Source organism: Leptonotus elevatus, chromosome 3 (genome assembly GCF_054856555.1).
Source record: "Leptonotus elevatus isolate MCC_2025b chromosome 3, RoL_Lele_1.0, whole genome shotgun sequence".
Taxonomy (NCBI): domain Eukaryota; kingdom Metazoa; phylum Chordata; class Actinopteri; order Syngnathiformes; family Syngnathidae; genus Leptonotus; species Leptonotus elevatus.
In genome coordinates, this window is record NC_141241.1 from 6208786 (window position 1) to 6233618 (window position 24833).

The 24833-nt window shown below is 38.3% G+C and overlaps 1 protein-coding gene across 3 annotated transcripts in view; it reads left to right on the top strand.

Moving 5' to 3' along the window:
* Window positions 1-19827, top strand: part of pcdh17 (protocadherin 17) — a 55332-nt gene extending 35505 nt beyond the window's left edge. For all 3 annotated transcript variants that reach the window (XM_086071895.1, XM_086071896.1, XM_086071897.1), the window contains exon 5: window positions 15372-19827. In XM_086071895.1, the coding sequence (XP_085928021.1) occupies window positions 15372-16057 (686 nt within the window). In that variant the 3' untranslated portion in view covers window positions 16058-19827. The remainder of the gene's footprint in view (window positions 1-15371) is intronic.
* The last annotated feature ends 5006 nt before the right edge of the window (window positions 19828-24833 follow it).

Here is a 24833-nt window from a genome sequence, read left to right on the forward strand (position 1 = left end):
TATTTATTTTCAATTCTTTATTTTACTCTCTTCCAAGTGTAAATATTACTCTAAAACTGAGTCTATTTAGTCCCACTATACATAAAGTCAAATTTACTCAACTAAATTTACTGTTTACTTACTTTCAGATGTAAATATTGTAGAAACATTGTATGTTTTGTATTGTGACTCCTCTATTTTTGCTGCACGAGAATGAAGTGTAATTGCACATCCACTATAGTAGGTGGCAGTGGTGCTGTCATTGTCAGAGAGCGTGTGCAGGGATTATTCACAATTGAAGATTATATAACACTGATGAAAAGGAAGGCATAAAGAGACTAAATAATGTTAAGAAAGTTGGTGTTTGTCGTAAAATTTGCTTTCTTTCTTTTTTATCTTCTGTTCTGCAATGTTTGTGTGTTTATAACAATTTTATAAACAAATAAACGGGAAGTTGGTGCAGAGTAATTTATTCTTCCTGTTGGGGGGGGGGGCGTAACAGAAAATAATTGAGAAGTACTATGTAAAAATGATTTATTTTCTTTACTGGTGACACCGTGCATTTTGTTGACTTTCTCCGATATACTTCTCATCATAGCATTCCTGATATGAGAATGTTTCTTAAAAACACAGCGGTGGTGTTGTTGCTGGAGCATGCCTCCTCGAAAGCATCGTCTGTGGTGATGTTTTGAAAACAGCTGTCCATCTGGCACTGAAGGTGATCGAAATCTGTCTTGATTAACAAGTAGGAAATCCGGGTGATGGTGCCCCTGCCTCTTATCAGCTTCCAAAAGGGGATCAACCGGGATGAAGTTTTCATCTGAGGGATAATCTAGTTCCCTGGATTGTGATAATGCTGCTCAGGGTGATCAGGAGGATGAGGTCGGGTTTGGGCGCTGTGGCTGAGACGGTCGCAAATGCCTGTGAAAACATTACCTTCCGTGCCTGTATTTTGGTGAAAAAAACAAATATTAGTATACATGTTGATGGAGAACATTTTCACTGTTGCGGTTGTTGTATCCAGGGAACCACATCAGAATTCAGAATGTATCTAGCAGCAGGTAATTACCACTATCTTCCTACTCACTTTGCACTGCAAAACCTTAACCACTTAGGCCAAAATGTGAATTAATATACATATATCAGTTTAAAGTAGATTTTGAAAAAAAAACCTTGGCTACTCATCAGGTACAACAGTTCAATCATAACATACATTTGCATAATAAAATGTGTATTTATCTTTTTTTCTGATTTTTGGTTTCTGAAATGTTGAATGTCATTCTATAATTGTAAGATCCCTGCTGTTCCGCATGGTCCAGCCACACCCTGATCCCTTTCTGATGTCGGTGTCCAGCTTGTTTCATCAACACGACAAGCGCTTCAGGAAACTCCCTCATTGCTCAGTGACCAATTGCAAACAAACTAGAACGCTGTCAACGGGCGTTTTCCGCCCACTGGCTTGCATTTCTCCACACCCGTGGTTTGGTGAAGGGTATGTAGGGCGCGGTAAGGGTGGCCATTGGGGTGGAAAGGCACTCACTACTTGGGTTTCGGTTGTCTCTCTGTGTTGCGATTTAGTGGAAAATAATTACTGTGACGTTTTAGAATGGCTGAATTTTAAAGGGATAACATTTGCGGTTACCTCAGTCCTTAGCAAATAAAGGGGAGGCGGGGGTGATGCCAGGGGAGGCGCGTGTGACCTCATAGGGAAAAAATTGTATGTGCATATATATATATATATATATAATTATTTTTTATAATAATTATTTATTATCTATTATTATACACGTATCAGTGGTGTAATGAAAGAGAAAAACATCAACAATACTGTTGTTTACCATGACAGACCAGATTGTTGCGGTCGTGTAGTGATTCAAAGAGCTGATTTCCGTGCAGCTGCCACAGTCTTATTACGCCATTTGGGAGAGGTTCCAGCCATCCCACAACCTTATGGAAAGATGACGGAGGCTGCGCTGCGTTTGAGCCAGTCTTAGCGTTTGCCTTGTTTCGAATAAAACACAGCCTCGCTGTATGTGCATTATTATGACAAGTTACATGACATTTAATCTTTGCCAGCCTTGGTTGGGAAATTTATCAGAATTGTGATAGGGCTCCGTGTATGTGCATGCGCGTTTGTTTTCTAGGCCTCTCTGGAATCCATTAATCCCAAATCTAACAGATTTACTGCATAGGCAGTCTTTGATGTGTGCCGAATCCCCTCCCTGGAATACTGGATGCAGTTTCTAGAATATTCACTACCCTTTCTCTTGACAGGAATAGATTGTTTCATATATTTCTTTCTATCCATGATGCTGTGACTGTCCAGGAGAACAACAGCTGCCATGTTATGATTCAAAATCAAGGTGTGCTTTCGCCACTGCGACTGTGATCTGTAATTTTACATCACTGATCTCTTTTAATCCCATTCTTATTTTATGTAAGCCTTATAATCTTTGACCCTAATCTTAAACCATCACATAGAATTGGGCAGCATGAAAAGAAGTCAGTTGTTTTTCTCACCTTCAAATACCATGCATTTATTTGTCGGAGAAAATGACCGTCTTCAAGCCTTTGGGCTTTTTTTTTTTTTTTTTTCACAAGTTCAATCTAAGTTTATTACTGTGTATTTCAATTTATTGGTGTTTTTATAGCAGCAGCCAGGACTTGAACCCTGCTTATTTTAAAGCCATTATTCTCACGCAGCGAGAGATGGAGATGCAAAGAAACTATAGAATAGATAGTGAGATGGAAAATACATTTGTGTTTGAAATGATTATCGCTCTCTCGTGGGAAGACTAATAGACCATTATTGCATTCCTGTGCATTTCTTTTAATCTAATCACACTTCTAAGCAGACGTGTGAGTGTTTTATGTTTATCCATCCAGGGATGCAAGCAACCAGTGTCTAGACAACAAACACCAATTTGGCTGTGGCACAGGGAAATATCAATGCTAAAGCAATGTTGCTAAAACACTAGGCACGATTCTCAGTCTTTTAGAGAGTGGAGAGTGCAATGACAGACAGATGGCGATAGGCGGAGGAGGAGGAGGAGCAGAAAAAGGCAGGTTGGCAGAACTCACTGTGGCTAATACATCCAAAGTGTGTCAGTTAGCTCTCTAAATGTGTTAGGCCCCAGGGTTGAGAAAGCCAACACCATCGACTCAACCTTCCTCCCGCCACCTTTTCACTTAACCTCTCTTGTAATTCAGCCAATATCCTTAAGGGACCTTCAGGTCCTGTTCTTTGGCAAAAATAATCAAATGCCGACATACTAGCCTACTGTTGTCTTATTACTGGTAGTCTCACGAGGATGTGTGCAGAATGTTTGTTATCAGGAATGCCAGTAATGTGATGCAGTTGCTTTAATATAGTAGTAAAGTCACCTAACCCGCCACTATTTCCAGGTTAGATTTGCATTTTTTTTGTATTTAAATGTAAGTTTGAAAAAATTTCAGATAAAACAAATTATTCCGTGAAACTTAATTCATATATATTGTCGTCATTGCTTTCAGTCAATGTTCTGTTAAATGGGGGAATGCTACCATTATGCTCTGTTTTTAAAAGCTATTTGTCACACGGAGACAGTGAACGAGGTGACAGCTACGTTACGTAAGTAGTTACGTTTACTAGCTAATTTAGTAAGTAGTTACTCTACTCATTACTTTATTTTCAAAGTATTTTTTTAACTTTGCGGATTACTTAATTTTTTCAAGTAGTTACTTTTACCAATTACTTTTAAAATCAAGTAATCATCAGTAAAATAACTAGTTAATGATTTAAGTATTGATTAGAAGTAGTTGCTGATTACTGTATTTAAAAAGTAATTTTTACTGTACTGATTATTTTGTTTTAAAAGTAGTTACTTTATCTAGTATTATTTTTTTTAATGATCACAAAAATAATTAGTTACTTAACTGATTATTTTAAAAGTGTCTAAGTTACTATTTTAAGGTAACTGTGCTAACACAGTTTGTGATAGATTGTGTGTTTCTTGTGGCAGGCCATTTTTTGTGTTATGTAAAATGTGATTGATCGTAGATATATCATTTAGATTCACAGCCTGTTCACTGCACTGTTGTACATTAATTCTTAAAATATTACACAATGGAACACATGGTACAATATCATGCCACCATACACCTTTACAAATAAATAAAGCGGTATCTCTCAGGAAGTAGAGTGACCTTCTGGAAATTGAAAGGTTACCAGCTCAAAAATTGGTTGCCCTAATGTTCTTGCGGCTATATTACAATGCATTCTTGTTTTGTTATGGCCTTGTGTGAGGAATGGTGATTGAATGTTGTACCTTATCTTATTCTGTGATTGCGGAGTAAAAAAAAATAAAATAAATCACATTGAATCAGGCTTGCTTTACTGTTTGTGCTTAAATTGGCAGCAATCGCAGCATTTTTATCCTTCTATGCTATCCTAGCTTTATGTATATATTATGCATTTTTTTTTTTTTTTGTAGTTTGACTTCATGTTATGCTTGAATATTGGTTAATTAATTGTTTATGCTCTTAATAAATTGTTCTTCATTCACTTGATGGTTCTAAAAATTTGACACCATAATGCAGAAAACTGTGCATTATATATCTAGTATTATGTTCACTCCTTGTTAAAGGTCATGTATTATACAGAGCAATATTGATAGTTGCCCACTCCATAGTGTACTGCATGCATGTGGTGTTGCATTACAGTGATGATTCTGAGACTGAGAATATGAAGCACTCCTCCTAATCCTGCTAAAGCAGTACACATGGGGATGATTACTTGCACAAAGCCATGGCACCCGGAGATGTTCCAATCCTTTTGTTCAGAAGAGAGCGACAAACAGAGAGGCAGACAGGGAACAAGTATAAAAGAAAATGATTTAATTCACTCAGTGTGACAGGATTGAATGTCGTCTGGTAGAGCTCCGTTTTGTATGGGTTGGCTGAATGAAACCCCATGCGGGGATTGTAAGACAGGCAGATGTGCTGTATAGTTTTCTATTTCATGCTTGGTCCATACTTATCGTGCTCTCTCTCTCTCTCTCTCTCTCTCTCTCTCTCTCTCTCTCTAGTATCTTTTGTCATAGACTAAAATAGTTTTGTGTCTGTGTGGTGTAAAAGGTGGTGACATGACTGACAGCATATTTGATTTTGCTAAATATACCGATATACACTGGGAGGTGTCATGCGGTGACCAAAGCCGATAAAGAAAGTGCTCATCATCTCATTTATGTCTGTAAACAGTAGTAGTGAGGAATAAGTCATGATGCAGGCAAGCTGTGCTGTTTATGTTGCTGATGACTGATCATGCTGAGCTGCACACAATGCAGCCAAGGCACATGGACACGTGCTATATTAAGATGGCAATCTTCAATAAACTTGGACTAAAGGGATGAAAATACACAGAAAAAAAGGGAAAAAAGAGCAAGGCGGTCCAGAAGCATCCCCTGTCACGGTGCAATCCCCCATGTCCTAATTACACAGGCTTACAGGAAGCGACGGATTAACTACTGATTCACCACGCTTCTCGCCTCATATTTTAATAAGTCGCCTTCTTGTCCCCTTGTTGCCGTCCTTAAAGCCACCCTCATGTCTCTCCTCAGGTAAACGTCACGGGTTACAATTAACCGGTGGCTTCACCCTGTTCTGGTGGCTTTGTGTGTTCAATGTTTACACATATCCAGGTCAACAACATACAATGTGGACCTTTGGAGAAAACACAGAAATGGCTTGAAAAAGCTCAAACAAGCAACCACTGTTACTGATCAACTATTTAAGCATTTCATGCAGTCAAAATTTAATTGACAAAGCTGTATATGATTTATATTCCAGCAACAGATACTGTACATACAGTATGACTATGAATGAATGTCGACACCGGATATCGCATCAAGCCGATGCCCGGCCTTATTTCAATGGGGTTATTTCATGGTGCATTTATTTTCAAACGTATAAAAAGAAAGAGCAAAAATAGCAAGAAAAAAAATCTTAACATATCAACAACACATGTTTGGTATAAGTATGAACTTACCTAAAACATACATATACTATAAACTTTAATTTTATGTATCAAAAGTAATAGTCGTATTGGTACTTGTAATCAGTGACTACTCGAGTTGAGTACTTGTACTGGTATCGGTCTGAAAAAAAAATGTATCAAATTTAAATGTGACTGGATTACTTTAAAGGTTAATTACGATGCACCATAAAAAGAATAAAAAGTTTAATTTTGGCTAAAAGCAGTGCTTCTCAATAATTTTTTGTTACACCCCTATTTTGCACCCTCCAATTCTCCGTTCCGACTATAATAATTACTATAATTTATCATAAAATTGCTGCAAGTACAATTTGCAGAGGAGCTAATACTAATAGCGCACTCTCTCACAATGAGAGCTCCATCGCCACCTAATGTAATGGATGAGCAATTACACTTTACTCTAGTAGGGCAATTTAAACAAACTTGTTTTATTGCCAAATGTGTGGATTATTTGAATTTCTGGATTAGTGCACTTTGAGATCACCAATGTATTTGCACTCTGAATCAAAGTTAAACCAAATATAGTTTGATCATGTTTGATGGCAGCAACATGACGCCAGGAGAAACCTTTTGGTCCTCTCTGACATCTACAGCTAATAGCTTGCCTGTGGCTGCTCCTGTGAAATTTCTCCATCATTAAAACACTCAAGGAGTGACAGCAAGAGGAGTTGAAAAGTGAGCCACGGCCCGAGGAAATGCGAATGCAGCAGCCTCTTTTTTTTTTTAATCTAGTGACTTAAAACCTTCTATTGGATTGGCCGAAGAAACAACCTCGCTTGACCCTGCAACTTTCCTTAACTTCGCTTCTGAGAGGAGGTCGATAAAAATCTATCCACCGCAAATTGTGAACACTGCAAAATGCTGGAAGTGCATGAATAGTTCATACTCCTTTTAACAAATGTAATGTGTTATGTTCGTGTTGTGGATGCCACTGCTGCACACAAACTAAAACCAATCAGGTCTTGACATGAACTTTTTTGTTCACCAGCCACTGTCAAAAGTGCTTTCATAGAGTTAATAACTGCTCGGCATCTTTGTCAGCATAACCCTTTTTTTTGACTGTGAGTCACACGCCATTGTTTCCTTCACTGTTTCTGACGTCACGTAAATTAGTCACTTTGAAAACCTTTCCTTTGCGTGGGGCCGCGGTGACTTCATGTGCGGTCAGCTGACTGGCTTCCTCGCTTGAATTGGTGAAATGGAGTTAAATGTCGCTAGGGGTTGGATTGGTAAAATAGTCATTGACAGCAGCTGAGAAAGAAGTCTCTCGAACAAACTAAAACAAATAGGAAGAGCAACATAGACAAAAAAAAAGTCGTAGGTTGAATGTAGTAAAAATAAAAAGTATGTTGCAGTAAAGCTACTCTGAGATATGATCACAATTTATCGAAATAATTCCTTAAGTAAATGTAACAGAGTAAATGTACTCTGGAACGGACTTGATGAGTAAGCCAAAATATGTGCTGTTAGGTAAACAAGTCTCATGCAGAAAAAAAAAAATTGTGGAATATTAAGTCAAGCATACTCTTATGTTTGACTACTTTCAGTTGTGTTTGTTTGTTTGTTTTTAATTCTGTTGGATCACAAAAAAAGCAGTGCATTATTTTAATATTGAACTAGTTTTAATACACAGTATTTAAAAAATGTAATATTAATTTTTCCAGTTTCTAGTTATTTCAGTGACCATGTTCAGGATTTCCTTGTAATGTTCAAAAAGTAGTGTGAATTTTCTGTGTGTTGTCAACACATGACTGATGTCGTTTTCAGATAGTGGGGTAGTTTTCCCTTTCCCAGGCCCTTCAGCCATGGACGCTTTCCCATGGCTAGCAAACCAGTCTGTTAAGATTTTTGTTTTGTTTTTTCCACCTTGGATTGTTAACTGTTAAGAAAATAAACTGACATGACACTAAACGGACAATAGTCAGGATGTGGAGTTGTGAACATGATTTATACTACAGTTTAAAATATATGGATGCTTCTTTTTTTTTTTTCTTCTTCTTAAGCTTATTTTTGTTTTTAACCAGTGTGCAGCAGGATCTGTGCAGCAATTTGTTATATGTATGTCATTATTGTTTTTTTTTTGTTTTTTTCCAGGTTCATACTGTTCCCCCCCTTTAAACCGTACAGATGCGCCTCATTTTCCTCCCTTCCCCCTCATGTTTTTCCTTTTTCCTATACAAGAAACTTGTGGTAGTAGCAAACCACCAGTCTCCCCATTCTGTCTCTCTCTGTGTTTTTACATACTTGGCCAATAAGTCTGTTTCTGATTCTGATTTTAACGTCATATTAACATATGAATATAATCATTCGGTATGGTTTTCTTGAATCGCAACACGGAAACAGAGCGGCTCACTTAACATTCATTCCCTCTTAATTCAGACAGGATTACACAATGTTGGTAACAGAAACCGAATTTGATTTTCATGGACCGCATTGTGCTTTTAATGTTGTCATTTCTGGCTGGTGCAAAACCGAATGGGCTGTTGTGTGGCAATAAGCCCGCCCCCGGCAACTCCCCGCTCCCATCTCCACAACCAACAGACCTTTCCCGCCACCCGCAGCAGACAGCACCGCTTGCTCATCATTGATTAGGCTTTGTGTGTTTGTTTTTGTTTGAATATGAGCTCACGCTCCCTGTCCCGCGCCTCTTGAGTTTGTATCCCTTGCTTTGCTCTGCATAAATGCTTTCTCCTCAGGGTGTTCTTTGAACAACTTAGCCGGGCATTAGCTGATGGAGGGCCCTGTGGTTTGTGAAGGAATGCCTGATGAGAGGACATGTTTGATCCTGAGATATATGTCCTTGGTTGAGTCTCACTATCACCAACTGCCAGGCTCCCCTACTGCTGCTGCCAAGCATTTCCTGCTATGCATTGCCATTCTCTTGCCTCCCACTGTGATAAAAGCTATTATCCCGAAAAAAAAAAGTGCACCTTTCTTCTTAATTCTCCGCTAAACCGCCCACAGTCTCATTCTCTCCATACTTGACCACATTTTCTAGGATTTGAGAATCGGCAATTATAGGTTGTTAACCGGCAATATATAGTAATACATTTCACAACTAGTTTGATCCCAAAAAATAAAAATAAATTAAATCAGAATCTATTAATATGATTTATTATTCCTTTGTCATCGGTCTAACTAGCAAAAGACGGGTCCCAGATGGGACTGTTATGCAAACAAAACTGCAGCTCAGTGTAAATATACTTGTATGACCTCAAACAAAAGAGGAGCACAACCCTTATTTATACTTATGCGGTGAAAAATAAAGCCATTAGCAAAGTGGTAGTACTTAAATACTACTGTAGTAATAGCAAAACGTTCACCTCCATAAAGAACATCAACATAAATTTGAACATTACATCCATCCATTACACACTCATTATTTCAGTTTTGTGTCAGAAGTATAGTTTTTCCTCGTAAAATATATTCCGTCCTGTCTTTGATTTAGTTAAAAAATAAATAAATAAATGCATTACAAATTGAATGTTTTCAAGCTGTGTGATTCATTGGACTCGTAGTCTACTCAGTATGTTAGTGACCATGATCTAATCATTTTATGCAAATTGCTCTCCAAAACGTAATTTGTGATGCACTTTACAATCCCCCTTATTTCATCGACTGGTGAACTGAGACCCGTTATCTATTAAACATTTGCTTTAGACTTTTTTCCGTCTGTGCAGTTAAAATATTTACCGGTAGTTATCTGATTGGTGTGAGTACAAGAAGAGAGGCTTGCATGCATCAGATGGGCTAAACAGCAGTAGGCGAGGAGATTAAAAAGACAATAACACGTATAAACAGATACACACACACACGCACACACACACACTCAATGGGCTCCCTCAGGTGAGCAGGTGCATCTGTGGTCTGTCACAGATGCTCTCTGCAACTTGTCAGCTGCCATTCCTCCTGTCGACCCCGGTTGATGTGTGTGGGGGCGTGTTCAGCACATATCCTCCAGTTTCATGACGTCTATATCTCGGTGTTTTGGGATTAGGATTGCAGCACTCATATGTCAGCCTGGCAACTAGATTTTTTTTGGGGGGGGGGGGGGTATATTATGTTAGGGCTGATTCTGCTCTAAATTTTTGATGAAACTTTATAAGTAAAAAGTTAGAAACATTTTTGAAAAGGTAAGGCAGCTTTATATAGCACACTTTATACACAAGCAGGGGTGGACGGGGAAATTGTGAATTTTGGGAGATTCCTCAACGGCCGGTCCATTTTCGACCGGGTGCCCCCACCCCGTCGATAAATATCAATCGGCGTGGGTCACCGGCAGTTTATTACCCCAGCGACGAACAACGAATAATATGCTAGTCGCTGGATGTGAGTCGCCGTCCTCCCGCTGTCGCCGAAAAGGATTCGGCACATATCGTCTGTTTTTGTCCCCCAGCCCATCAACTAATAGAATTCAGTGCATGTCCGTCAACCGAACCCAACACCTCCAGCCCCTCCGTTGAAAACAATCAAAGGCAAAGTAAATTACTTAAAGAGCGTACATTGACAATAGTTAAACACATTTACAAACAAAATATATTTAAAAGCAAAGGAAATAAATAAACTAAAAGACCGTATAGTGAAATTGATTTAAAAAAAGTTTAAACGACTTTAATCGAAAGAATCATAAAATAGTACTTTGTATTTAAGAACATTCATACTTCGCTGCTGTTGCCATCTTATTCTATTTCCAGGCATCATAACAGCTAAAAGCCGCTTCGCCATGTTTGCTTTGAAACCAAGGCTTCAGTAATTGACCCAAGTCTGTAGACCTTAGCATTCTACTGGGTTAAATTAGTACTTCCCTAATATATTCAGGACCCAAATCATTCGATTATTTACAGAGGTGGGCAGTTCGGTGGTTACTTCAGCTGCTCTTTGACTGATGGCCACCTTTTGGTCTGTCCTTCCTTCCTTCCCTCAGTCTCTCCTTCGGTCTCTTGAGGTCTCCCTGATTATTATTTTTTTTTTGGATTTGTTGGAATTTAGATGTTTCTTGGGTTGGGGAAGAATTCTGGTGGGTGGCCCGGTGGGTGGTGTCTGGTCGGTGCTGGATTTCACCTTCCTTGGTTTTCTTTGGTCGCCTCGGGTCTCCTGACGGCGGTGTTCGGTTTAGGTGAACGGTATGGGATTTTTTCTAATAGGTTTTTGGTGAGCTAACAAATACACGCACGCACGCACATACACACCCACATACAAAAAAAAAAATAATAATGTATATGTATATATATATATATATATATATTTATATGTGTATATATATATATATATATATATATATATATATATATATATTTATATGTGTATATATATATATATATATATATATATATATATATTTATATGTGTATATATATATATATTTATATATATGTATATATGTATGTATATAAATATATATATATATATATATATATATATATTTATATATATGTATATATATGTATATATGTATGTATATAAATATATATATATATATATATATATATATATATATATATATATATATATATATTAAAAATAAATAAATAAATAAAATAAAAATAAAGAGCAATGATGATGACATTTCCGAATGAACAATACTGAGCTCTTTATAAAAAGGAAAGGAAAGAAAAGAAAAGAAAAAAAAGAAGCTATTGTTTCCAATGTAGGATGTTCATAACTTTCCGTGTTTTATCTCTCTTTCTGTCTTTTTTTATGCTTCACTGGGGATCGTGCTCACACGGGCATGACAACGGACATGTTGGTAGAAAATAGTCAGTTTGCATATATTATAATGTCGAACCTTTCATTCAATTTCCTACTCAATAATTGTGACAAGACCATCCGTTTGTCCCATGCTCACCTTGTTGTAACGCAGTTTAAATAGTTTCCTCCCACCCTCCCTGCACAAGGAGCACAGCGTGTGACAGAGGGACATTAATCACATGGATGGGTAATAACGCGAAGAGGTTTAGGGAGGAAGGGCCATGGTGGCAAAAAGCGTGCTTAGGGAAATCACACATTGCTTTATGACGCACAATGATACACAAACACGTTGATACATTTACCGGTTGATGTGCACAACCTCCCTGTATTAGGCTTGACCTAGAAATTGGAAATATTGAATCAAGGAGGAAAAATTGTCATGAGATTATGGGAATGATGACTAGGTTTTTCAGAACTGTGTGCATTGAGGAAACTCTCATGATATGTGGCCCTTCTTAATTAAGCTTTGATTACCCGCGCTAGCTTTTTTTTTTCTGTAAGGGAAACAGTGGGGAATTTTGTATAATTTGGAGAGGGATAAGAGACATAAGACTCAGTAGAATAATAGGCTGTTTTTCCCACTCAGATACTGACAAATATATTACAATGTAAATCTCATTTTACTTTAAGGCAATCATAAATTTCATTGTACACTGTGCAATGACAATTAAGATTCTAATTCTAAATTGTGGATATTTCTTTTTATCAATATCATTTGTTTTTAACGTGGGGAGAAGTTGAGAAATAAAATAAACAGTTCTTCAATAGACTTGGGTATAGTAATGGGTAAATGAATCTTCATAAACCACTTGTGAGCCTTTATCTAAACCAAGAGCACCAACTAGAGGAGTAAAAAAAAAAAAAAATGCAAGTTGTTCATGAAGCTTCATTTTCCATCACTGCTTGGGAATTATGCAAGACGACATAACATAGTTTCATTTTGAATTGTATAGGTTCAGTGGTACATCCAGGAGCAAAGATAATTTCTGAAAATGTTCTATTTTGACTACAAGGTCATATTATTTTAATGAAACAAAAAAAATCTTATTTTGAATTCCATTGTTTTGTTTTGTTTTCTTCATATATAGGACGGTTGTGATTTGGTCTTGTTTTAGTTGTAATTGTTAAAATAACTTAACATTTTTTGCAAAATTGATGGTATTGAATTTCAATTAGAGACTTTCTGTGTGGAGTTGGTTGACATGTTCTCACTTTGCTTGCTTGGGTCATCTCTTTGTACTCCAGCTTCTTTTCACATTCCAAAGGAAAACAAAATAGCATGCATGCTTAATTGGAGACTCTAAATTGCCCATAGGTGTGAATGTGATTGTTGTTTGAGAGTTTGTTTATCTGGGCCCCAGTTGATTGTACTCCACCTGTCTGCCAACATCTCTAATGAGGACAAGCCGTATCGATAGTGGTTGATGTTTTTCTTTTCTGAACACTGAGTAAACAATTTTAGCTTCTCGCGCTGGCTAGTTAGCCATCAACTGGTTAATCGTCTTGTATTTGGCATTTTGGCATTTTTTGTTACAATAGCGGTCTATCTAAAAAAAAAAAAGAAAAAAAAAAGATAGTTTTTTCACAGATCATTAGAGATTAATATGTTGGTGTGTACTGAAATGTGGTTGATGGGAAATTGTGTTTTGAAAGTTGACTAAAACCAAATTTGACCAGTGTCACAATCCAATCGAACGTAAGAACGTAAGAACTTTGCGCTACCACTGTATGTGAAATTTCTCAAGGTCGAACATGCTGCAGAGACATGAATAATCTATCAGTCTTTTTTGCTCTAACTAAATAGAGTGAAATATGCCTGCATAGATTATTTATGGTTTAATATAGATTTAGTGAAAGGCAAGACACCCCCTAGCACACATTGGCTTTATGTTCATAATGCGTGACTACAATGTGAGTGATTCTGCTGACTTATTGTGTTGCAGCTTCTGGTTTGAGTTATATTTTCTGGCTTGCTGATGGATTGACAATAATAGTATATTCTTGTCGGAACTTATGAACAGGTTTGGATCAGCTTCATAGAAAACACTTTCTTATTTGATATAGAACACATTATGTGTAATGGTTTTCTTGGTGCAATTATGTGCTACTAAACGCAGGTGCACACACAAACGTGGGAGACATTTGCAGTATATTTGCAGATGCATGCATTTACCCCAGCCCATAGCATTTAAATGTAGCCATCTCAAACTACCCTGACCTTTACTTTTCAGCCCACCTTGTTTCCTCCTCCGATGGCTGCTTCAACATGGGAAATGTCAGGCTCCCTTTGCCAGAGCTGTTTGGCTTCTTCAATCATTTGCAAAATGTTGAGCTCATCTCTATAGCTTAGGTGGCAAGTCTCTCAGGATTGCAGGCTGCTGACCCGCTGCATGGCAAAGACAAGCCGGACTTGTGCTCTCAAGCAGATTCCCTCGGCATCACGCATATAAAATAATTTTTGGGGGAAGGGTGGGCTACTCTTATGGTCTGTACATTGCTACACAACAATACCCGTACATTTGTTCCAAAATAAGAGGTAATGCTCTGTATAAATAACAGTATTCGTATTAGTTTACACTTTCTGAAATAAACCCTTGTGATCCTCTCGAATTCAGAGCAAAATTATTATAATTGTAGTTATTCAAACGTGGATTTTTGTTGTTGTTGTAATCATTATACACCAATGAAAAAGTTACTGGCTTCAAACTCAAACAATGCAAATGTGGATCAGTAGCAATTTGCACTTATTCATTGATGGATACAAACATTCCTGTGTGATCCATATATATATATATATATACGACAGTGTTGAATAGGCCTCATCTCATAGTCTTGCAAGTGAAGAAAAATCCCAGTTCCACATGTTTATCCGGATCACCCCACCACTATATGGATGTTTATCCACCTTGGTAGAAGATGGGAATGAACAATTACAAAAAACAATTGTAATCTGATCTTTTTACAACCATACAAATATTCATTCATTTATTTACCACTATTGCATTCCTTCTCTCATATCTTTCATATCATATCCCAAAAATAATTGTGGGACACCATCTGTTTTTTTTCTTCTATTTTTCACTTTAAGCCCAAGAGTAAAAAAAATACATAACAAATATTTTTTTTCATTATTGGATTCATTTGACACAGGCATGAACACTCCCATAATCATCCAAAGTGTGCATCTTTGTGATAGAGATGAAAGAAAAGAATACACACTTGTGTAGACACGCACACACACATGCGCACCAAACAGGGGGGGAAATGCAAGCCATTTGGCACTGTGTTTTTTGTCAAGGGAGGCCTTCAAAGCCCACTGACATGAATTTATGATAACGGTACGATGCCTTTGCCAAACCTCAACTGTTGTTGTTTTTCTCTCACTCCATCCCATCACGCTGTATACGCTGCCATCTTCTTGATCAGAGCTTGGAAAATGGTAGCTGGTGCCCCCTTCCATGTGTGTTGGAAAGGTGTGCGAGTGTGTGGTGACATCCTTAGCTGGAACTTTTGGACTTTTATCAATTTGGCCTCCAATTGTAGAGAACACAGTCACAATATTAAGGTTTTACTTTTCCATTCATTTAACTCTTCTCCACCTTTTCTTTTGCAGATGAGGACTGTTTGAATTGTACCGAGGAGTGCCGAGTACTGGGTCATTCGGACCGCTGCTGGATGCCGCAGTTCCCTGCCAGTGGAAACCAAGCCGAGGGTGTTGATTACCGCAACAACATGTTTGTGCCAGCAGGGATGGAGAGCGTGCCTGAGACAGAGACTTACGAGACTGTCAACCCCAACGGCAAAAAAACATTCTGTACATTTGGCAAAGAGCGCCGTGATCACACCATCCTCATAGCAAACGTCAAACCCTACTTAAAGGCAAAACGAGCCCTCAGCCCCTTGCTCCAAGAGGTTCCCTCGGCATCGAGCAGCCCAGTCAAAGGATGTTCCACCTCAGTGAAGAGTCCGGCGGACGGGGCTGAAGGCAAGCCTCCCCTTGCCACCTGCTCCGGCTATTACGGACCTCCCGATGGCCAGTACTTGTCACCCACCAAACAAAACAGCAGGGAGCAGGGGGTTTACCCGCCATTGCCCCCTTCAGACCCGGTGGCCAAGGTGCTGGCCGAGGCCCGCTCCAGAATCAGTCAAGAGAGCAGGGGAGAAATGGTGCGTGTGCTGGAGCAGGTGGAGCCTGATGTGAGCCGTGAGGGGATGGATGCTGACCAGGTGGTGAGAGACATTGACAAGCTTTTGCAGGACTGCAGAGGAAGCGAGGCTACTGGCACACTGAGGAAGTGATACAAGAGACAAAATGGAAGCAAGGACGTTGAGTGTGAAATAAGAATTTCAAAAACTCTCATGCCAATACTGTCACCAAAAGTAATACAAACATTTACATTTCTGTTTCGAAGGAGCTTTTCTCAACACTTAACTAATTATGAGGACGTTTATTATGAGTCATTTGGCAGCAGCCCAAATGACAAAATCCCTACCAAGAAAAAAAGACACAGCGACACGTGAAACCTGCTGAATTTATGGGTTCCTTGTGTTTTGGATTTTGAAGAAAACAGCAGAGGATTGAGCCTCTAGCACCTCGCAAGATATTATCTAAGTGCCCACCAGCTCATGAGTTTGTTATTCAAAGTCTCTCGTGAAATCCTGCACATGTGTTTGTAGGTGAATTTATTTTATGTGGGACGGCCATAGACAATGGGAAAAAGGAAGGACTTTCTAAGGTCAGACATGACAATCGCAAGGGATGACAGACAAATGGATTCTATTGGCCAAAATACACGAAACAACCATACGTTTGGTGACTTTAATGTGGGTGTTTACCGTGATGGATTATGTGTGTAAACCCGAAAGGATTGGTAATCAGGGTTTTGATCGAAAGATTGCGATCTTTTCAGACTGGTCAGGATTAGAGGGCGCTTAATGCTCTGCTGAAGAAGAATTCTGAAGGAGCCATGTTTTTCACCTGCCGTTTGTAGCCACGTGTAAGCTGTGTCTGTCTCACGCTTCTATTCAAACATTCATGATGATCGTCACGCGTGTCACTTCCACATGTGCACAACACGTCAACACACTCACAAGCACTGATGCCTTTGCACTACACCAGTGGTTCTTAACCTGGGTTCGATCCAACCCCAGGGGTTCGCTGAAGGTCAAGACACCTACCCGACTCAATTGATTTGTTAGGATATGCCCGTCGTTGGATGCGAGCATGTCGAAAGGAAGTGGTCAGATGAATATGTGCAATATGAATTTATATATATATCGATGGTGTTCCACAGAGGTCAATTCTGGGGCCTCTGCTGTTTTCATTGTATCTGCTGCCCCTGGGTTCCATCATAAGAAAACTGCAGTGGTCAAGTGCTCTATAAATATAGAGTTGAGTGATGGCAGTTTCCGCCCTAATTGCATGATTTGCTATGCTAAGCTAGCTAACGAGCAACACTAAAGGAACACTTCCTTAAGATGCAGCATGCAGATGGAAAATATAAGAACACAGCACTTTGTGAATTCAAGGTGAAGAGAGTCAGATTTGATGAAAAGTCTCCTTTCCATGTTCATTTTATTTACCAGGAAACCCTATTCCTATGTCTTTCATTTAAAAATAAAATCTTTTTCAATTAAGAAGGGTTCGGTGAATGCACATAGAAAACTGATGGGGTTCAGTATCTCCAACAAGGTTAAGAACCACTGCACTACACACTACTGCATACACCACTGGCCACCTGTGTAATTGTCGTATACATGTGCATCATCAGCTTTCGGTCCCTTGTGTACAGTGAATTTCCGTGTGTGTGGCAATGCCTTAAGGCAATCACAATTGTTGTATAAAAAGGGACATTTTTCCTCAACTGTGAAAAAAATGATCTATATGATGATATAGATGCCTATATGTAAGATTCCATGTATAATGTCCTAATAATAACAAAATATTTATACTTTTTTTTTTATATTTAAGAAAAAGAAAGAAATGTGGAATCTCAGCAAAGTGTCCTTGAGTGGCTTAAGAACTCAACAACAAAGGACACTGCTTCTGTTTTGATGACAAATATTCCAAAATAATAAAGAAAATGTCCCTTCACACTATCATGATCATTATATGTGTAAATGTATTCAAGTTAGATGTGTCAACATAAAAAAAAAGGACATATTTTTATTGATTCCATTACGATTCCTGTGCATTTGAGCCAAATTGTTATGTGTACAAAAGCTATATTGTGTATTTTATTAAATTAATATATAGTTGTGTTGCAATATACAGTACATGGGCTTATATTGTATTTGGCAAAAGTTGCCTTAGTAGCTGTCGAACTCTGTGAGTTTGCTTTAGTTTGGGTTTTTGTTGGTGTTTTGTTCTCCTCCCTTTCCTGCATCTTTGCCGAGCGGCTTCAGTGCTTTTGAGATGTTTTCCCTGAGATTCAGCTGGATCCAACACAATAACTTTTGAAAGCTTAATGAGCCAGCCAGCCAGCTGATTTACAACACAACTCAAAAACCAACAACAACAATAACACAAGAAAGCAAAGACCACAAAATAACTATTGGGGTATTTTTACAGTGCCGATTTTTACCGGGCAGCTATTTTCTTTAACAAGAGCTCGTATGCATATTTTTGTGTTCATTATGTTTTCACTTTCAATTCCAAAAAGAAAAAAAGAAACCTGCCATATGGAAAATGGAGTGATTTTCTTGATGATCATCGAACTGCCTTACTGTCTCTGCGGAGAGCTTACATTATCTTTGGAGCTTATGACTGCTTATGAGACCCCGGTCCACCAGAATGTGCATTTTCTATAATGGACCAAAGGAGGTCCCCCTTCAGCAGTCCCTGTTATTTATGTATGTACTCCTCTCAACACATGCTAGAATTCTCCTAGGAACTGGACATCTGAAATTCTATCAGCTTTGAACTCGATGTCTAGCTATTTAGGTACACCATCCAGTAGTAGAATCACATTGAAGCTTTCTTAAAATATTGACACAGACATTTATTTTTTCAAATCTTGGCAAATTTTGGCCACGCTGTGAAATAATAACGAGAGGTGCTTTTTCTAATGTTCTACGATGGTCAAATCAGCCCAACAAGAAGGCATGTGTTGTAACCACAAGTCCATGTACAGTATGATGCATCCATGAGAGGGAACGGTGACTTACTGTGTACTCGGTTAGCTGCTGATGAACGCGTAATGTGAGTTTTGACAGCAAGATTAATACATTCCAACCTGCATGACATCAGAGTCACCATATCAGAGGATATTTCTGTTCATGTGTCACGTTCTTCATAAAGTTAGTGCATTGTAAAATAAATAAAGTTGGGTGAACTAAAAATTTCATGGCGATAACATTTTAGATTCAAATATTTTAATGCGGCAGTGTGTAGAATTATTCAAATTTTCAATGTTCTTTTAAAAAACACTTAATTTCAGTAATATACAAAAAATATCACATCAACAAACACTTTTTTTTTATATAATGGTAGGTCTAGTAATCGATAATTATATTACATTAGTCGTGCCGCACCCACGAGCTTATATATAAATGGACTAACAATGCCGCTTTCTCGGCGTTGGGAGAAGTAAAGCTACTGGCGGCCATCTTACATTGCCGCTCACAGACTATCTATCTTGAATACTTTGATTTCTCTCTGACGTTTTCAAGTTATTTTCTTTCTCCACGGCGAAAATGCCACCGTGTATGCCGTACATTTGTACCATTAAATCTGGGAGAAGCGCTACATTTCATTGCTTAGAAAAATACTTTTAATGTTCTCTTCTAAGGTATATCTCCGAGTGCTGCATCATGTTGTCAAAACCAACAACACTCAAGTGAAAGTAAAGTCCATTCATATATAAATCCGTGGCCGTACCTTACAGGAGGCTGATATGTTTCACCACCATCTTTCAGCTACGGATACCTGAAGGAGACAAACTTCCAGCTAATGTAGTAATTGGTAGCAGTAGCGAAGTGTGGTCTCTCTGAGGCACCGTAGTGCACGTGCTTCAAAATGCACGTGCTTCAAATTTAGGTCGTTGCATTCTATTAGTTCACCACTAGAATTTTTTTTTTTTTTTACAGTGTCTTTTTTTTTTGTAAAATTTGCTATTGTGAAAATTTCATACCTAAAAATTTACACTATAAATTTTCCCTTGTATTGCGCCCAACTTAAAGATTTAAGTCAAAACAACTCAGTGAATTGTTTTGCAGCAAACAACTTTCTTGCTTTGTTGTTATTCTAACTAAAATAACTGTTTTAGCACAAAAAAAATACAAGTTTTCTTCCGATAGCAGCGGCTGTTCCAGACAAGGCTTGGAATGTTTGTTTTAGGATGAAAGTATTAATGGTAATTTAAAATGGGAGTTTTTGTTGCCTCTCTTGATAAGTCAAGTAATCCTGACACTTGCACCATAGAAACAGTTCAAATGTGCTGTTCAAAATACCCCCACGCACAGAAGCCACCACTTCAGCAACACACTGCCTTTCATTTAAATGCAAAAGCCTTTTAAAGGTAAACTAAAAGATGAAAAGGAGGACTACCTAGGCAACTGTGACACTTCTTATGAACTTGTCTTTGTGTTATTTTCGTCACTTTTTATCTCATTTTGCCCCCTCTTAATGCAGGATCAAGAATTGTTTTCACCATATTCATCTGCTTTAGTTATTACCATGTCAAGTTCAACAAAATATTGCTTTTCTTGCTGTTAAACCTACTAACCCGACATCAAGTTGATTTTTCCTGCCATTTTTTTGTTTGTTGGAAATATTGCAGGATTTAATCATTTTTATGCGAGCTTTACAGCCACAGATGAGTGCTGTCCCCTCTAATGGTGTTTTCCCTTCTCCGGCAACTGTCTGTTCATGTGAAAACTACAGGCCGGAAGGGAGGCTGGTTCTTGTGTATGGATGGTACTCTTTAAAGCCATGGCCCCTCTCCTGGGCTATTTGCTGTCTAATAGCGCAAGGCCTGATGCTGAGGTCAGCAAATAATAGGAGATGGAGCATAATGCAAGGCCTCTCCCGTCATGCTATCATTCACAGCTGGCAGTGTATTTCTCAAATCCAAAATGGGCTACTTTAGCGCACTGTCTGCTGTTATCAAGTTTTTAGGGCAAGGCCTTGTTGAATGTGGCTCACCGCCATAGTCTCACTCACACCGTTGCAGGTACAAACACACCCACGACAGGCCGCTTTGGTCAGTGACAAGCATCCAGTATTTGTCAGTGTCATGTTTAACCCCCTCCCCAAAAACCTGCACTGCACAGCATATTGCTCCACGCTACGACAGGCAACTGGTGAAGACCAGAGAAATCCTTGTGGATTATTTCAAATGCTATTGTCTAAAGGCTTTGTTCATTGTGAAAAAAAAGATGAAATAAAAAAAATAAAATAATTACTAATAATGATGCTCTCTTGTCTTTATCAGTTTTGCAAAAATTGTAGGATTTATCTTACATATATATATATATATATATATATATATATATATATTAACCTTGTCCATCATTGGACAAAGGCTGTTTTTCTTTCTTCATAATAAAATACATGTGTAAAATACATAGCAGAAAAGTTCTCTTGAAACACAACCTCATGTTCATAGCAAGAATATCACAATACAATATTTGCATTATAATTGTGCTAAATATCTAGAGTAAATTGCAGGTATAGTAATCCAATTGTCTTTTAATATGGGAAATGGTGAAAGCTACTCAATCCAGAGGACAAGGATTGTTTGTAATCAAAATGTAATAATTTCCTGAAAATTTAATAAGATTTGGACTTAACTGATCAAAAATGTAATAAAACCTAATAATGTAATTATTCCACCAATTATGCAATTAAAAATAAATCCTGGCTGATATTGTAATACCATTCTTAATGTTTGGGGATTTATTAAATTTTTAGGTGGGTCTTTTTTTTCTTCTCAAAATTGATCATGTAAAATATGAAAGTATATGTTCATTTTAATTCCAAAGTTCTACATTTTGTGTTTTGAGAATCTACGACTGTTATATACATTCATAGCAAAAATTGGACCGCTAAAATGTTGCTGTTAAATGTTTCAGGGTTGTTTATTTAGTGTTAAACCAACTCTGAAGAGAGTTAAAGTAAGCTCCGCCTGCTTGATTAGAACTGCTCTGCCACAAAGACTTCTGGGATACGATTATTGGTTAAATTATGACATTATTGGATTTTATTAAATTTTTTATTGTCTTATGCCATTATCAGGAAATGATTCCATTATAGCGTGCTACAATGATTGATCCTTTCATTTGTGGTAGTGCTATAGACACTACATAAACTATGTATGGTCTTATGTAAATGGCCGTGTGTGTGTGAGAGTGTGAGATGAAGGTTCACACGGGAAGAATATGAGTGGAAACATTGATTGAGTAAACAAAACTGCCCATGGTGTGGGTATGTGTGGGTGTTTGCGTGAAACATAGAAGAAATGGTGACGCAAGCAACTGTGACGACCTTCATCAGGTGTCCATGTGCTTTATTTCTCACCAAATACAGACTAAAGAAGCAGCAAAATAATGTCTCTCGAACACCGCTTCTGTGAAAGGCCTGCTCACATCATCAGTGAAGGAAAATGCGAGATGAAAAGGTCAATAAGCAAGACAGGGGATTTAATATGAAGTAGATGTATGAATTCCATCGTATGGATTAGCGCCGCAGGCAAATACGAGAATGACTTGTGCTACTAAATCAATTAATAGCCAATGTCTGAGTGGTTGGACACATAAAAGCTAAAATGGCATTTCACTAAATGCCACCACGATTTTAAAACCAATTCTACTACTATGTCCTGTTACAAGTGAACTTCTGAATTAATACCATACGTCACCTTGAGTTACGAATGTTGACATGCTTCATAAATTAGATTTCTTTGAAATTGTGACTTTATTGGAAGTTATATTTTGCATATACATAACGATAACTAATGATAAAAGGGAGCTAAACCAAACTGTTACAACTTTCTGTTTGCCATGATCTGTGTTTTGTTGATTTGGTTTTAGTTCGATTTTGGTTATCGTCTTTTTCCTTGTCTCCCTATTGTCAATGTCTGTCTCTTTACGTTTTATTTTGTTCACCTGTGCTTGTCTAATCCAATCATCACCCTCAGCCACGTTTCTCTTGTCCAGGGGTCTCTTGTTGGCTCATCAGTTTGTTTGTATTTAGGCCCCGTCCAGACGGAAGCAAAGCCGACTTCGTTCCTCAAACAAATCTCGTACACACAGAAGCGTTTCAAAACTTGCGTGTGTCCAAAAGAAGACGCTAAGGACATTTAGCGGCTGTAATGTATACGCCAAGTCTCGAGTGGCGCTATAGCGCAGCCACAGGAAGTTATAGTAAAGCGTAGAAGAAGAATCTATGACACGGCTATCCGCCATTGTTGTTGACAGACTGACAGTTACCGCGCAGTCGCGCGAGAATTGGCGCATACGTCATCAAGCTGCGACAATGCGTCGTCATCAAGCTGCGACCATTACGTCATTGCTGGGGGAGTATCCTGTATATGGTGTCCAGACGGAAGCGTTTTGAAATCTTTCAACTCTGGAGCCCGGTTTCAAAAGTGATCGGTTTCAAGCTCCGAAACCGCGCCATCGTGTGTACGAACGGCCTAAACGGTAAGAAGCTTGTGAGGATACATTGAAACTAGCTTTCGTGTGGACGGGGCCTTAATGCTTTGTTTCAGTCCTTGTCGGTCCAATTGTCCTTGTCACGTCTGGATTCATTGTTATTTGCTGCTTCGGGCCAGTTTATGTCTTTTTCTTTTCAGTTTTGAGTTACATCATCCTGTTATTTTGAACTTTTTTTTATTTGTGTATTGCCTTTTTATTTTGAAATTCAATTGTTTTGGGAGTGGAAACATGCATCACCTACCTTCTTCCTTGCATTTGGGTGCTCTAAAACAATCCATTTTCTTTACAAAATGTTCAAGCAGCCCCAAAACTCGAAACACGGTGCTGTGATTAATACAGAAACGTAACAATAATATTGTTGCTGTCGAGTGGAACCCTCTCACCTACAAAATCGGCACCGGGCCAGTTGGTATTATCATTTTTTTTTTGCCACGTGATGTATTTTAGTCTTGTTAGTAAAATAACTCAATGGTTGGCTGTTATGTTTTTGACAAACTACAGTTTAAAATACTAATGTTAAAAGCTTACATGATAAAGACCATCACAGGAGAAATAAATTAGCGCAGAAAATAATTAAATGTACCAGTACTGTTATCTGCCACACTTTTTTCCCCTTAAGGAACAGTTTTGCACATGACATTTCCAAGCAATTGCTGGTTTCATGAGTATGACATTCTATAATCACATGGAGTTAATTAATTATGCTCTATACTGACTGACAATGACGGAAATATTCATTTTACAACATGCATGTGATTGCAGTTGTAGTTTTCAGTGGCATCCAACTGAGTTATTGACTTCTGATAATGAGCAATTACTGGAAAATGACTTTTATGACTCACGTTGGTCAATTTAGCTTTTCTCCTGCATTGGTACTCCTACTGGTGTTGGCTGTTTTTTTTTTTGTCAGCTGTATTGATGGGTAGTACACTGAGAGGCTTCTTGCTTGGAGAATTCCTCCACAAGGATAAGTCACTTTAATGTCTGATGAACACACAGAAAATGTGTGAGCTATTTGTCCTTTGGCACCAGTTTAAAGACTTCGCCTCGGTCAAGCCTTTATGAAATGTTGAAAGTACATCAGTGGCAACTGCTAACTTTCAGTCTGATCAAAGTATGGTGGTGTATTCACCTCCCACCCTTTGCGTTCATAGTTTATGTATCTCCACTAGACACTCGGCACTCTGTAGCATGCAGAGACGCCGGCCTTGCTCTGAACTCAGACATGGCTGGCAAAAACGATTAAACCCTCTGATACGCTGCCTGTTTACGATTAGGCCGTCCATTACAGCTTTGAACGCCTTCATCCAAACACTGAAATGCTAAGAAAAAAAATGAATACACTGAAACAGGAATCCGTAAGGGAAAGTCAAACGAGCTGCTAAACAAACGGAAGAAAAACTTTCTGTAGATAATG